General features: G+C 44.7%; 1 protein-coding gene across 1 annotated transcript in view; it reads right to left on the reverse strand.

Annotated features, from left to right (window-relative positions):
* LOC129838412 (LHFPL tetraspan subfamily member 3 protein) overlaps positions 1-13610 on the reverse strand; it is a 44079-nt gene extending 30469 nt beyond the window's left edge. The window contains exon 1 of the mRNA XM_055905352.1: positions 12149-13610. Coding sequence (XP_055761327.1) covers positions 12149-12578 — 430 coding nt within the window. The 5' untranslated portion in view covers positions 12579-13610. The remainder of the gene's footprint in view (positions 1-12148) is intronic.
* Between the last annotated feature and the right edge of the window lie 571 nt (positions 13611-14181).

Consider the following 14181-nt stretch of genomic DNA (forward strand, 5'->3'; position numbering starts at 1 on the left):
CTCTTTTCGGTCATAAGAGACGATGGCAGAAACATTATGTAGAAAATAAGGTACAAATAATGAGAAAAAGCACACACACGCCCGTAAAGCGGGAGCCATCTCCTCCGGCGCCATCATGTCTTTATCTGTAGTTAATTGTTACCCTTTTTCCTCTAGTCATAATTAAACAACTCTAAACTGTCATTATTTCTTAATTATGAAGTCAGGAAGGGAAATGCTTGTTCAGGACTGGGTTTTTTACAAGAAAGCTGACAGGGAGAGAGAAGAGAGGTCTCTATAGACCTTCTCACCTGTGGTTGAGCAGTGAGATACAGCTTGCTGGAATGGGCTGCCGCATTGTGTTTGAGTTCATGTGATTCAAAAGAGAAACTGAGTTTATTTTCTACCTGCTATCCCCTGCTTACAGCAGATATGAATGTATTTGCACGACTCATGATTGCATTTCATCTAAAACTGCTCCCACAGGGCAACTTGAAATACCAAACGCCTTTCATTCATATTTGACGCAACTATAATTTATTCACAAACCAGAGTTACGCAGTGTTATTGATATGGCTCACGCATTTCTAAAAGACCGAAAGGGATTCAAGATGATTCAACACATTCTACAAGGTCATGTACTTTGCATTTCGGCATTCTGCTTTTTTTTAATGGATAAACAATTCTGACAGTGAGAACACAATTGTGAATGATCTTTCTGCTAAGGTTCACAGACCTGGGGGAAATTCAGCCCAGAGAAAGTCACTCAATTGTGGCTCTATAGAGAAAACCTTGTTAGATACACCGAAGTTAAAGTCATGTCTTACACATACATGTAAACATTAAGTACACAATTCTGAAAGTAAATGCCCTGATTTCTAGTCTTATCTTTAGCGGTTGGTGTTTGCAGCAGAGCGTTTCCATGGTTATTTGACGTTCTGCGGTTATCTTGTTTCAGGTTGTCTGCTGTCTGACTGCGTTAGGGAATCTCCTGCTTGTAGAACAGGATTTCTTAAACTATGGGTCGGGACCCAAAGTCGGTCCTGGGCATGCGACAGGTGGGTCGCAGTTATGAGAGTACATCTATCATCACACACTATTTTATTCTTAATTTGAGTCGTTGGATGACGATTTGGGTCACGGGAGAATCGTCAATTTCTCACTTGGGTCTCGCGCTGAAAAGGTTTAAGAACCCCTGCTGTAGAAGATTAAGTTGTTGGTATGTAGATCTCTAAGCGCTGGGGAGGATGAGCTTGACAGGGCCAGAGCTGCAATCAGGACCTCAGGGTCTGCTCCTTCTCTGTAGCAGCACTAATGACCTCTATGGAACCAGGGTAATCAATTCTTAATGAACCGTGGCAAGACTTCTGTCTGTCACTTGACATGTCTACTGCTGCCATCTTAAATCCTACATCACCACCACCAGCCAATATCTACACATTCAGTGTTTCCCCTAGGATTTCTTTCACCAGATGGGGGGGTGTCTACCTAGGGCATACATCTATAAATCTATGAATAAGGGCGGACACACTGCCAGGATTACAACCTAGCTAGCTAGTTACCTTGGAGGTTTCTCGGACGATCTGACGTTTTAACGTGCCACTCTGATCTTAAAAGCGTCTCGGCAGACATTTGGTGCACCGCTGCTAAATGAATGTAGGACAAACACTGACATTTGATGTTCTTGCGAATGCTCTTTTATAGCTTTATTTGAGCACATATGTCAACACTTGACCATAACGAAAAGGTTTTGCCTAGCTGCAGTAAGACAAACTTCAAAATTGCAAGTCAGTTGTGTCAATTTATTTTTACACAATACTACAGTATATGATAGCTACTTCTACAAGTGACCTACAATTAAGTTCTACATTTGGCATAAACCCCCTGCTTTAAATAAGTAAGCTTCTCTCACAAAGATCAGGGTTAGCTGAGCTGTATCAGAGAGAGAGAAGGGAGAGAGAAAGTGAGAGACAGTATTTTCTCTTCTTGGGAAAAGCTTATGCTCCTTGAGATTATCACTTTCCCCTGCTGGGGGATTTGTCTCTGATCCCTTGTGCAGTGGTGGGTAGCCTAGCTATTTAATGACGCTCCCTTGGGGACGGATGATACAGATGTAGGATCTTAATTTGATCACCCTGTTGCAGGAGAACTTAACTGCAATGCAGGAAATGTAAAACTTGTAGTTTATTAAAAGCCTTCGGATGTTAGTAATTTCCACTTTAGATTTTTACTTACGAAAAATGTATCAACCCCTACAAAAATGTCCATTAATTATAATCCACATAATAATTCACATTTCCTATTGCTGCAGGATTATTTTCCTGCTGTAGCATGCTGGCACTGTAGCAGACTAAGCAATATCTCTATTGCAGAGTAGAACATTTGCAGAGTACTGTAGAGCACTCATAGATTGCTCATTCTACCCACGATTAATTACCCAGGTAGTGCTGGCAAATACTGTGCACGCAAAACTCCCAAAGGATAACTGTCAAATTTGTAGGAATACACAGACAAAGCTGCACACAGCTACACACAGCTACACACACACACAGTTAACAAAAGTGTTAAACAAATCAAAATATTTTTACAATTTGAGATTCTTCAAAGTAGCCACTCTTTGCCTTGATGACAGCTTTGCACAATCTTTGCATTCTCAACCAACTTCATGAGGTAGTCACCTGCAATCCATTTCAATTAATAGGTGTGCCTTGTTAAACGTTAATTTGTGGAATTTCTTTCCTTCTTACTGCGTTTGAGCCATCAGTTGTGTTGTGACAAGGTAGGGGTGGTATACAGAAGATAGCCCTATTTTGTAAAAGACGAAGCCCATATTATGGCAAGAACAGCTCAAATAAGGAAAGCGAAATGACAGTCCATCATTACTTTAAGACATGAAAGTCAGTCAATGCGGGAAATTCCAAGAGCTTTGAAAGTTTCTTCAAGTGAAGTCGCAAAAATCATCAAGCTCTATGATGAAACTGGCTCTCATGAGGACTGCCACAGGAAGGAAGACCCACAGTTACCTCTGCTGCAGAGAATAAGTTTATTAGAGTTACCAGACTCAGAAATTGAAGCCTAAATTAATGCTTCACGGAGTTCAAGTAACAGAGACATCTCAACATCAACTGTTCAGAGGAGACTGCGTGAATCAGGCCTTCGTGCTGCAAAGAAACCACTACTAAAGTACACCATCCTGTACCTGCCAAGAAGAAGAGACTTGCTTGGGCCAAGAAACATGAGCAATGGACATTAGAAATCTGTCCATAGGTCTAATTTTTGGTTCCAAGCGCTGTGTCTTTGTGAGACGCAGAGTAGGTGAACAGATGATAGGCAAGTCAATTAAGAACAAATTCTTGTGGTCTAGGGCACTGCGTCGCAGTGCTAACTGCGCCACCAGAGTCTCTGGGTTCGCGCCCAGGCTCTGTCGCAGCCGGCCGCGACCGGGAGGTCCGTGGGGCGACGCACAATTGGCATAGCGTCGTCCGGGGTAGGGAGGGTTTGGCCGGTAGGGATATCCTTGTCTCATCGCGCTCCAGCGACTCCTGTGGCGGGCCGGGCGCAGTGTGCGCCAACCAAGGGGGCCAGGTACACGGTGTTTCCTCCGACACATTGGTGCGGCTGGCTTCCGGGTTGGAGGCGCGCTGTGTTAAGAAGCAGTACGGCTGGTTGGGTTGTGCTTCGGAGGACGCATGGTTTTCGACCTTCGTCTCTCCCGAGCCCGTACGGGAGTTGTAGCGATGAGACAAGGTAGTAATTACTAGCGATTGGATACCACGAAAATTGGGGAGAAAATGGGATTAAAAAAAAAAAAAAAAAAAAAAAAGAACAAATTCTTACTTACAATGATGGCATACCGGGGAACAATGGGTTCACTGCCTTGTTCAGGGGCAGAACAACAGATTTTTACCTTGTCAGCTCTGGGATTTGATCCAGCAACCGTTTGGTTACCGGCCCAATGCTCTAACCTCTAGGCTAACTGCCACCCCTAGCTGCTGCTTAGTGGGAATATAATTTGTTTTTCAACAGGACAATGACCCAACACAACTCCAGGCTGTGTAAGGGCTGTTTTACCAAGAAGGAGAGTGATGGAGTGCTGCATCAGATGACCTGGCCTCCACAATCACCCGACCTCAACCCAATTGAGATGGTTTGGGATGAGTTGGACCGCAGAGTGAAGGAAAAGCAGCCAACAAGTGCTCAGCATATGTGTGAACTCCTTCAAGACTGTTGAACAAGCATTCCAGGTGAAGCTGGTTGAGTGAATGCCAGGAGTGTGCAAATATATCATCAAGGCAAAGGCTGGTTACTTTGAAGAATCTAAAATCTAAAATATATTTTGATTTGTTTAACACTTTTTTGCTTAAAACATGATTCCAAATGTGTTATTTCATAGTTTTGATGTCTTCACTATTATTCTACAATGTAGAAAATAGTACAAATAAAGAAAAACCCTTTGACTGGTATAGTACTTTATTTAGTACCTTGTCTCCCCACTCTTTCATCCATACTGTGAGTGTCTGACTTGGAGTTGCCAATCTTCTTCCTTCACCCACCACCCCCTCCATGTTCCTTAGTGCTAGGTCCCTCTGTGGTGCTTTAGGATCATCATGATTAGTACTGTTAATGAGCTGTAGCTTTCATCAGCAACAGCAGACTGACACATACACCACGTGTTGCTGTAGCCAACAGCAGACTGACACATACACCACGTGCATCCTGCAGGACCTCTAGGAAAGGCTGTGTTATCTCTGCTGTCAGCTGTACCAGCGTCTCAGTCAGCTGACCCGTCCTAATCTCATTATTAACGCCCCCCCCCCCCCCATTGAAAGAGCAACAGCAGGAAATAACACTAACGCTAGCCGGCCGGTGCCACGGAACCAGGGCGAACACAGTGAGTTACCCCCATCCACCTGTGGCACCGAGGCTGACACACCGGGAGAAAAGGTTGTCCAAAAAGACACAGCTCTTTAGGAAGCGCGACATGCACCTGGGAAAGCCTTCACCTGAAAAATCCCAAAGTTCAATTAGTGGTTCAACAGTGCCGGTCTACAATGAAAATCCACTGATGTGCAGGAACCCACTTTAATAGCTCTTAGAGCATTTAAATGACTACCTTACTGGAAGTTGGTTTAATGATGCAGTAGAGTCAGAGTACCTGTGGTTACGAAAACTTGAGTTTGACTTCAGAGATTAACAGCGTATTGACAGATAGGCCTCCATCAAATATAACATTGCTCTGAATTTTCCCTGTCAGTATGTCTGATGCTTGCACTCCATACCAAGCACATTTGATTGGCAGGAAATTGATCATAAGATAGTTGAGTGTTAGTACCCATTGTGAATGAGGCTATGTTGTACTCGCAGAGGACTAACTGTTCTTTCGGGATTTGCATTGACATGCTATGTTAGATGTGGCTCTCTGGAATCGGCTGTCTTTCAAACCTCTCTTCTGCTTTACATTTCTCTCTCGTCACCTTCTTATCGTCACCCTCTTATATCTAAATCATAAGTCAGTCACGGTTTAGTCCCAAAAGATTATGCAACTCTTCAATCAGAGATGTCACTCTCACTTTATTTCTAACAGGCCTAGCAAGTCCTCCATCACAGCTGCCAATCAAACTCATGAAAAATTGACGAGCTATTTTATCAAAGTAATTGTGTGCACCAATACGATAAGATCACAACACCTTTAAAACAATTTCCCACATCTGAATAACAAGACTGCATTTAAACCACCAGATCTAGTAATGAAATGTTCTTGAAGCAAATCCCAATCATGGCATCTACAGTCGTCGCAGATGCACACGCATGGGAGATTCTCTCCTCTTCGCACAAACCCATCTTATGGGTCGTTGGCAGGTACAGGATGTGTCAGAATGACATCCTAAATATGGCACTGTATCTGCCACCTCTAATCCACAGGAAGAGACATAAAACACCTCCTGCTCTGACGCCTTCACACCTCCTGACGCACAACGTCTGCTTTCTGATTTATTTACCAGCTGACAGTTCTATTAAGAGTCATGCTATGCTGATCATTTGGGAGCAGGGTTTGAGAAATCACACATTTCATGCCTGGCTGGCACACCATCTAACTTCCTGATGACTGCATTGGAGGCTTAAATGTCCATTGGCCCATTGTACATAACATTACTCTCTAAAAGGATGGCGTGTGTGTGGCTGACAGCGGGGCCTGGTCCGGTGCTTTGCTGAATGGGGAGGGAACGGAGAGAGGGATGAGTTAAAGAGGAGAGAGATAGAGGGGTGGGCCCTTTTTCTCTCTCTCTGGAGTATACTGTGGGAGAGTCTGATCTGTGGAGTGTGCTGTGGGAGAGTCTCTGATCTGTGGAGTATGCTGTGGGAGAGTCTCTGATCTGTGGAGTGTGCTGTGGGAGAGTCTCTGATCTGTGGAGTGTGCTGTGGGAGAGTCTCTGATCTGTGGAGTGTGCTGTGGGAGAGTCTCTGATCTGTGGAGTATGCTGTGGGAGAGTCTCTGATCTGTGGAGTATGCTGTGGGAGAGTCTCTGATCTGTGGAGTATGTTGTGGGAGAGTCTCTGATCTGTGGAGAATGCTTTGGGAGAGTCTGATCTGTAGAGAATGCTTTGGGAGAGTCTCTGATCTGTGGAGAATGCTTTGGGAGATTCTCTGATCTGTGGAGTATGCTGTGGGAGAGTCTCTGATCTGTGGAGTGTGCTGTGGGAGAGTCTCTGATCTGTGGAGTGTGCTGTGGGAGAGTCTCTGATCTGTGGAGTGTGCTGTGGGAGAGTCTCTGATCTGTGGAGTATGCTGTGGGAGAGTCTCTGATCTGTGGAGTATGCTGTGGGAGAGTCTCTGATCTGTGGAGTATGTTGTGGGAGAGTCTCTGATCTGTGGAGAATGCTTTGGGAGAGTCTGATCTGTAGAGAATGCTTTGGGAGAGTCTCTGATCTGTGGAGAATGCTTTGGGAGATTATCTGATCTGTGGAGTATGCTGTGGGAGAGTCTCTGATCTGTGGAGTGTGCTGTGGGAGAGTCTCTGATCTGTGGAGTGTGCTGTGGGAGAGTCTCTGATCTGTGGAGTGTGCTGTGGGAGAGTCTCTGATCTGTGGAGTATGCTGTGGGAGAGTCTCTGATCTGTGGAGTATGCTGTGGGAGAGTCTCTGATCTGTGGAGTATGTTGTGGGAGAGTCTCTGATCTGTGGAGAATGCTTTGGGAGAGTCTGATCTGTAGAGAATGCTTTGGGAGAGTCTCTGATCTGTGGAGAATGCTTTGGGAGATTCTCTGATCTGTGGAGTATGCTGTGGGAGAGTCTCTGATCTATGGAGAATGCTTTGGGAGAGTCTGATCTGTGGAGAATGCTTTGGGAGATTCTCTGATCTGTGGAGAATGCTTTGGGATATTCTCTGATCTGTGGAGAATGCTTTGGGATATTCTCTGATCTGTGGAGAATGCTGTGGGAGAGTCTCTGATCTGTGGAGTATGCTGTGGGAGAGTCTGATCTGTGGAGTATGCTGTGGGAGAGTCTGATCTGTGGAGTATGCTGTGGGAGAGTCTCTGATCTGTGGAGTATGCTGTGGGAGTCTCAATGGGCTTCCAAAGAGCTGGAGAAGTGAGCCGGCTTTCATCAGCCCCATTCACAACTCCTCTTGATGTCCCACCACACTACTACTGCAGTCCTCTAAAACTCTGACTAATGAGTGTGTGTAACTGGAACTCCCGTTTGGTCATGTTACATCATCTCCCAAATCATCTCAGGCTCAGCCAGCCAGTCCATCACGCTACCACTGATAGGAAGGATAAGAGCTGGTTGATGTTATTAGCTATTGACTTTAGTGGTACTATGACACACACAGCAACTGCCCACTGGCTTAGTGCACAACCTTGTAAAGTTGTGAGTGGAGAGGGAGGCTAACTAAGCTCTCATTTATGGCAGGTCATATTCAGTTCAGAAAGACATTGGTGAAATATGTAGCCTGGTCCCAGATCTGTCTGGGCTACGAGCTTGAACTTCTAATGGCATGGCTTTCTTCCTGACCTCATCTCTTGATAGTACTTTTCAGCATCAATATTTGAACTCTTCTCTCAGTTTTTTTCTCCAAATCCTTCTTTGTCACCATCACTTTCCATGTTCTTTAATGTGCTTTTATCTTTTCCTCCCTGCTGGTCTTCATCCCCTCCCTTAGTTGACATCTCTTATCCACCTCCTCTCTTTCCCCCAACAAGGCACCATGTGATGTCTCTCACTTGCCTCTATTTTAAAGAATTGTGAGAAATGGAGAGCCACACTGTGCAAAGATCCCCAACAGCCACAGTACTGTATGAGTGCTGAACAGACTGTGTGTATTTAAATGCCAAATCATGCAATCTCATGCATAGGCACGAGTTGGCCCACACCTATGATAAATTAAAGACACGATAAAGAGAGCACACACACACGCACACACACACATACACACACACGCACACCTGAATAAATAGACAAACAAACAGTACTGCCTGTAAGCAGCAGAGGAACCAGACGGTGACAGCAGCTGTCTCCCATTAGTGGAGTTTTGTGCTGTTCTGTTCTGCACAGAAACCTCTGGATCAATAAACCACGAGGAACCAAATGGGCCTTTTAATGTTTGATGCTAATGCCAGCTTCTGTCTCTTGGGGCCCATTGGACCAGTACTGAGTGCAGCAATGTGCGGCCACTTACCCGTACGGGCAGCCTAGTGGTCCAAACAGAGCCAGGAAACAGGTCATTGAAATGCCTCCACAACACACTCAAGAGCCCCCCTGGTTCCTTTGTTTGCTTGTGGAAGCCATATCCAAACTGAGCATGGAGCCCCTGCCGAATACATGAATGATAATCACCTTCCTGTGTGTTCAGGCATTTGCCTTGGTGAGGGTCGGAAATAGGGATGGTCAGCGGAGTTCTTGTTTAAATCCAGGATGGCGAGCCGAGCACCAATCTGCTTCCTCACTAGAGCCAGACAGACAGGCATTGTCATGCTGCCAGAGCCGACCCATCCATCACATCCTCCACTAGAGTGGAGAAGCGCCTTGCATTTGGTGGAAGTTGTCACAGGATGAGTGTGATTATCATCGACCGACCATGCAGTGTGGTTGTCATGGAGGGGGCTGCCTGTCAGTTTTAGTTTGGGAGTTAATTGGTCCACAGTGAGGGGGTGGTCAAGGCGATGCAAGGGGGAAGGGAGCGAGAGGGAGGCTGGAGGGAGGCAAGGCGGATTGTCCTGCTGCTCCAGTTTGCAGACAACTACTGAGTGCAGACTGGGCATGTCTACCTGAGAAGTGCTGTGTGCAGTGGGCCAGTTAAGCAGATTATTCAAGAGTGTTAATCGTAGTAAGGAGACTTCTTTAGGTATTGTATTGCTGCAGCCTGCAGGGGCGGGAACATGTCAGTTGGTTTCATGTACATTTCCTTGAAAAACACACCTGCACAGAAGCAGACATTTTGAAAGCACTGTTCTAGCGTTGCTGTTCAAATGCCTGCAGGTGGATTGTTCTCATCAGATGTTCAGCCTCTCCTCTGCTTTTAAGGAGAGGTTCCTCTTCGCTATGTGCCGTCTTTGACAGACACTCACAACAGCCAGTTACTCCTGGATAGAAGTTTGACTACACTGAGTCTAGAAGGATTTGACAATCAAATCTGAGTTTCTGTGGCTGCAATGAGAAAATAAAAGTACACTATATTTCCAATTACTACTCCCCGGGAACGTCTTAATAGCCAATTTCACAGTGACCTCAACATGACATATCTGAAAGAAGGAGAATGGAGAGAGATAGAGATTCAGTGAGTGAGTTGAATGAGGCAGAGATTGCCTGAATGCTGATGATGCATGTCATTGCCACGAGCAAAGTGTTGTGATGGATCAATAAAAGACAAGGAAGCAATGAGCAGCCAACAGGCCCCGAGCATTCAGACCTCTCATTGTCATCGCCAATGTTGACTCCTCCCCACACAGCACTCCATAAAGCCACGCTCTGCAGCCTTGCGGTATGGTACATTGTGATGTCATATTTCTTGACAGAGCCTTGTTGGGGGGGGGGGGGGGACACACACAGACTGTTGAGTTCATAAAACATATTCGTCACCTGTATTTTTGGAGAATCTCATTGGTGAAAAGGCCCCATTACTTGGCAGAGATCATTAAAAAAAATTAGCTTAATTTAAATGACGTAAATATTTACAATATGTTTAGTAAAGTGTGTTTTTAGGCATCATACAGGCTGTGTTAGTCAGTTTGTTGATCACCCCCTGTATAGTCTGAACATGATCAGATCTGTACCGGATTATGAAGACCGTATCCAGAACATCTCAGAGTAAGCCTGCTGATCTAGGATCTGTCCATATAATCATACTCATTATGATCTAAAATGCTAAACTGATCCTAGATCAGCACTCCTACTCAGAGATCATTTTGTGGATATGGGCTCTTCCCTGTGAGAGAGGGAAACCAACCAAGTGGTTACCACTGACTCACTCCCACCACTGAGCGATAAGCAGTGTCTTTCTTTCATGTGGAAAAACAAGGTGGTGATATGAACACCCAGGCTGTGCTCATTGGCCAGGGCTTCTGTTTTACCTCAGTCTGGGATGAGAATGCTGTGGAATTCTCTAGATAATCTCCATGCTGTAAATGCACGTTGAACATAAACACCAGCGAGGCTCCTGCAGCTATACAGATGGATGGTGTTGTGGTTCTCAGACCAACATCTGTCAAGCAGCATTAACACCATTCATTGTGTTTTTTAATCAGTGGTTTGTGTTACAGAGATGAGTTGAAGGATCATTGCCTTTGATTGATCACTGGTTGATTGTATGCACCCGCTTTAAAGCCACAATCTAGAGTCTGTGTGCATTCTTTACCAGCTTAAATTCTGCAAAGTAACTTTCACTGTGATGCTTGTTTATAAGCTTGGGTAAATTCTGATGTATGAGAGAGCATTACATGCAGACTACACCACGGGAGTACGCCACTGGGATTTTGTACATCTGACAAAATGCAATCATGACATGCAGGTTAAAACTCAAATCAACTGTGCATCAATTATATTAATTTTGGGTGGGTCGAAACACATGAAACGTTAATGGATATTTAGCTGGGAGATTAACATTGGGTTGTTATTTTACCTAACATTCATATGGTCCTCCTTTAAGATGGTTCTTTGTAGAATTTTGACCTGGAGTCATACATAATCTTGTGTTTCTCTTCTCCAAGGATTCATCTACAGATAAAACGGGAAACCTAGTTGGTGTTAAGTTATTTTTAATCCATCTCTTATCGTGTGTTTTTCAAGCATTTATGTGGGTTTGTATCTTCCTGACATACAATAAGGAGGGGACTTGCAGCACCTGGAGAATCTCAAATAGAACCACGTTTGCGCTTGACAGATGCGTGTGTTAATTCATTTTTGCAAGGCTTGTACATGCAACTTGGCCGGTGTAGTTTGCGTGTCTGGCTGTATTTTTTGTGGTTGTCTTTGCTCCATTAATATATGTTTTAAAGATAGTGCGACAGTGTTTGATGATTTAAGACGGATAAACGAACATGGCTGTCATCTGCAAGGAGCTTTTGCTCATTTTATAGAAACATATTTGCTTAACCTACGTACTTAACCCCCGACATACACTTATTATAAAACTGACGTCAAGTATAACACTATAAACCACACTTAAAGCTAGAATCCTTAATTTAAATAATAACAAAGGGCATCCCTGCCCGTTCTGCAAAAAATCTAAGGGATTGGGCTGGAGAAATGTAACCACTCTAAAATTCATAGACAGAGCTATAGATGCAAGGACTAACCACCAATGATATCGAATGCATAGTTTTAACCATGTTTTTAGGCCATACGGTGTTTGTTTACATTTACGTTGTTTACAAACATTGGAGTAAAACAAGCGTATATATTTAGGGTTCTGATGGGGCGAGACAGTTGAACTAAACTCATGAGGCATTTATCAGTTATATTCTTCAAGAATCAATTGGCAGCCTATAATTTACAAGTCCAAGAATGGATGTAGCAACTAAGGATTCTAGCTTTAACACATTGTTATAATTGCCCCTACCTGGCTGATTGAACAGCTGGAATACAGAGTTTTATCTCTTGTTGTAGAACTGCTGATGTTCTGAACTCCTTTACCCTTCAAGGAATCAATATGCAGACGGAGGGAACTTACCCGCAGCCAGCTGCATCCAGCCGCAGATCTTGTAGACCGTGCCTGTGCTGCAGAAGAAGAAGAGCGTAAAGCAGCCGATGCATCCGATGACCAGCGCCATGGACATCCCGATGAAGACGGACGCGGCTTTGAAGGCGCCGGAGGGGATGGTGCTGAACTCCATGAAGCTGCCCTGGCACGTCAGGTCCCGGGACAGCCCGTTTCCGATGCAGTAGTGGAAGAGGCCGAAGTAGCCGGCCTGCGGCGTGTCCATCCCGTCTCCGATCCAGTAGGGCTGGATGAAGCACACCACGTTGACTATAGCGAAGAGGATGGTGAAGATAGCCCACAGAACCCCGATAGCGCGGGAGTTCCTCACGTAGTTGGTCTGGTAGATTTTGGCAGCCTCGGAAGCGGGAAGCATGGTTGTAGGAGCCCCAGGCACCATCATTCAGTCTCTAAAGGTTTTTATATTTACGAACTGTTCACACAGAGCTTTAATCAAGCACAGAGCATCTCCCGGCCGCGTCAATGTGACATGATCTCCCCGACTAAACTGCTCCCTTCTGGGCGAGTGTTTAGAAAGCCTCGCAGCTTGCACTGTTCTTGGGTCCGCCACCGTTTTCCTTATCTTTATTGAATGGTAGGCTGGGTATCCGAGAGATATTACGAATAATACTGAGGAGGAATCTTCTGAATGAATGATCACTGAGATAACAGCATGTAATAATCACCGGGTGTTAATTCGAAACCGCCATGCATTTAGCAAATACTCTACAGCCATAGTAGGCTAAACAAGCATCCTACGGTCAGAACTGCATTCGACTGAGGGCGCACAGAGATGAATAATCCATGAAAAATGCTAAAGTCTACGGAGAGCGGCTGAGATCCCCCTTCACAGAAGCGACCACAACCGTAGTTGTCAAGGCTACAACCTCATCTTCCCCCGAATACCAATTTTCCCGAGGTGGGGGTGCATTTAACTGAAATGATGAAGTCGCGAGTGTTGACAATCTGCTCACTGTGCATCATGTGCTCTGCGTCCATATTTGACCAAAGAACACCTGTATTCCAGGCAGGCGCAGTCCGACTGTCATAACCGATAGACCTATCAAAGCCCCTTTGATAAAGCACCATGCGCAATATAGCCTATCCCCTAATCCCACTTTCGCATGCCCCAGTGCAATGATGGAATGGGAGACATCTGAAATAAAATCGTTAAATCTTAAAAGCAACACTCCTATTTGATTTAGTCTAGATTGGCTCTGACTCGTGAGGCAGAATATTGAAGTCTCAGCTCTCTCTCCATGTCGTCTCTCTCTCCGTGTTGATCTGTGTCATCCGAAATAGGATGGTTTCTGTCGCAAAACAAGACGCGCTGGTATTTAGCGCACAGTGAACAAGTGCACATCAACAACAAGGGCAGGCTATACAACTCAGCCCTGCGACATGGCATTTTATCACAAAGTCATGATAAAGGCTAATTGGCTAAACTTAATCATGATTGCAATGGCTAGGTAATCCCTCTAAATGCATCACCTGTCTACCCCAAGTCTCCAACGTTGTGTGCTATGCAGTGGGCAACAGTGCTCAGTGGTTAGGTTGACTTGATGCTCTTCTTGTTGATCACTTGATGATTCTGAAGTGGCTTTGACTGCTCTGCTCTGCCAGTACCTTCTCTCAGTGCAGTCTATTCTTATTCAGGATTAGCCTTCTCAAAGCTGCATGTGGCATATTCCTCCCCTTGGCACGGTAGAGGTAGCCTATAGGCTTAACAAGAAAAACAAACATGTACACAGGCATGAAAGCATTTTATGTTCATTATTTAGGTGAAGGCTTGTGGTTACAATTATTTTGAAACTGAGAAAATAACTTTATATTTACAGTAGCATACCTATGAGTTTATGAATGGTGTAAGACATATTTAATCATTCTCAAGGTGAAAAAACAAAACAAAGAAATCACAAACTTCATAGCTGTAAAAGAAGACAAGGAGCCCATCCACACAGACTCTGAGCAAAGTGTGTGTTCAGGTTTCTTACATGGGTGACCCG

The sequence above is a fragment of the Salvelinus fontinalis genome, chromosome 39 (assembly GCF_029448725.1).
Source record: "Salvelinus fontinalis isolate EN_2023a chromosome 39, ASM2944872v1, whole genome shotgun sequence".
Classification (NCBI taxonomy): domain Eukaryota; kingdom Metazoa; phylum Chordata; class Actinopteri; order Salmoniformes; family Salmonidae; genus Salvelinus; species Salvelinus fontinalis.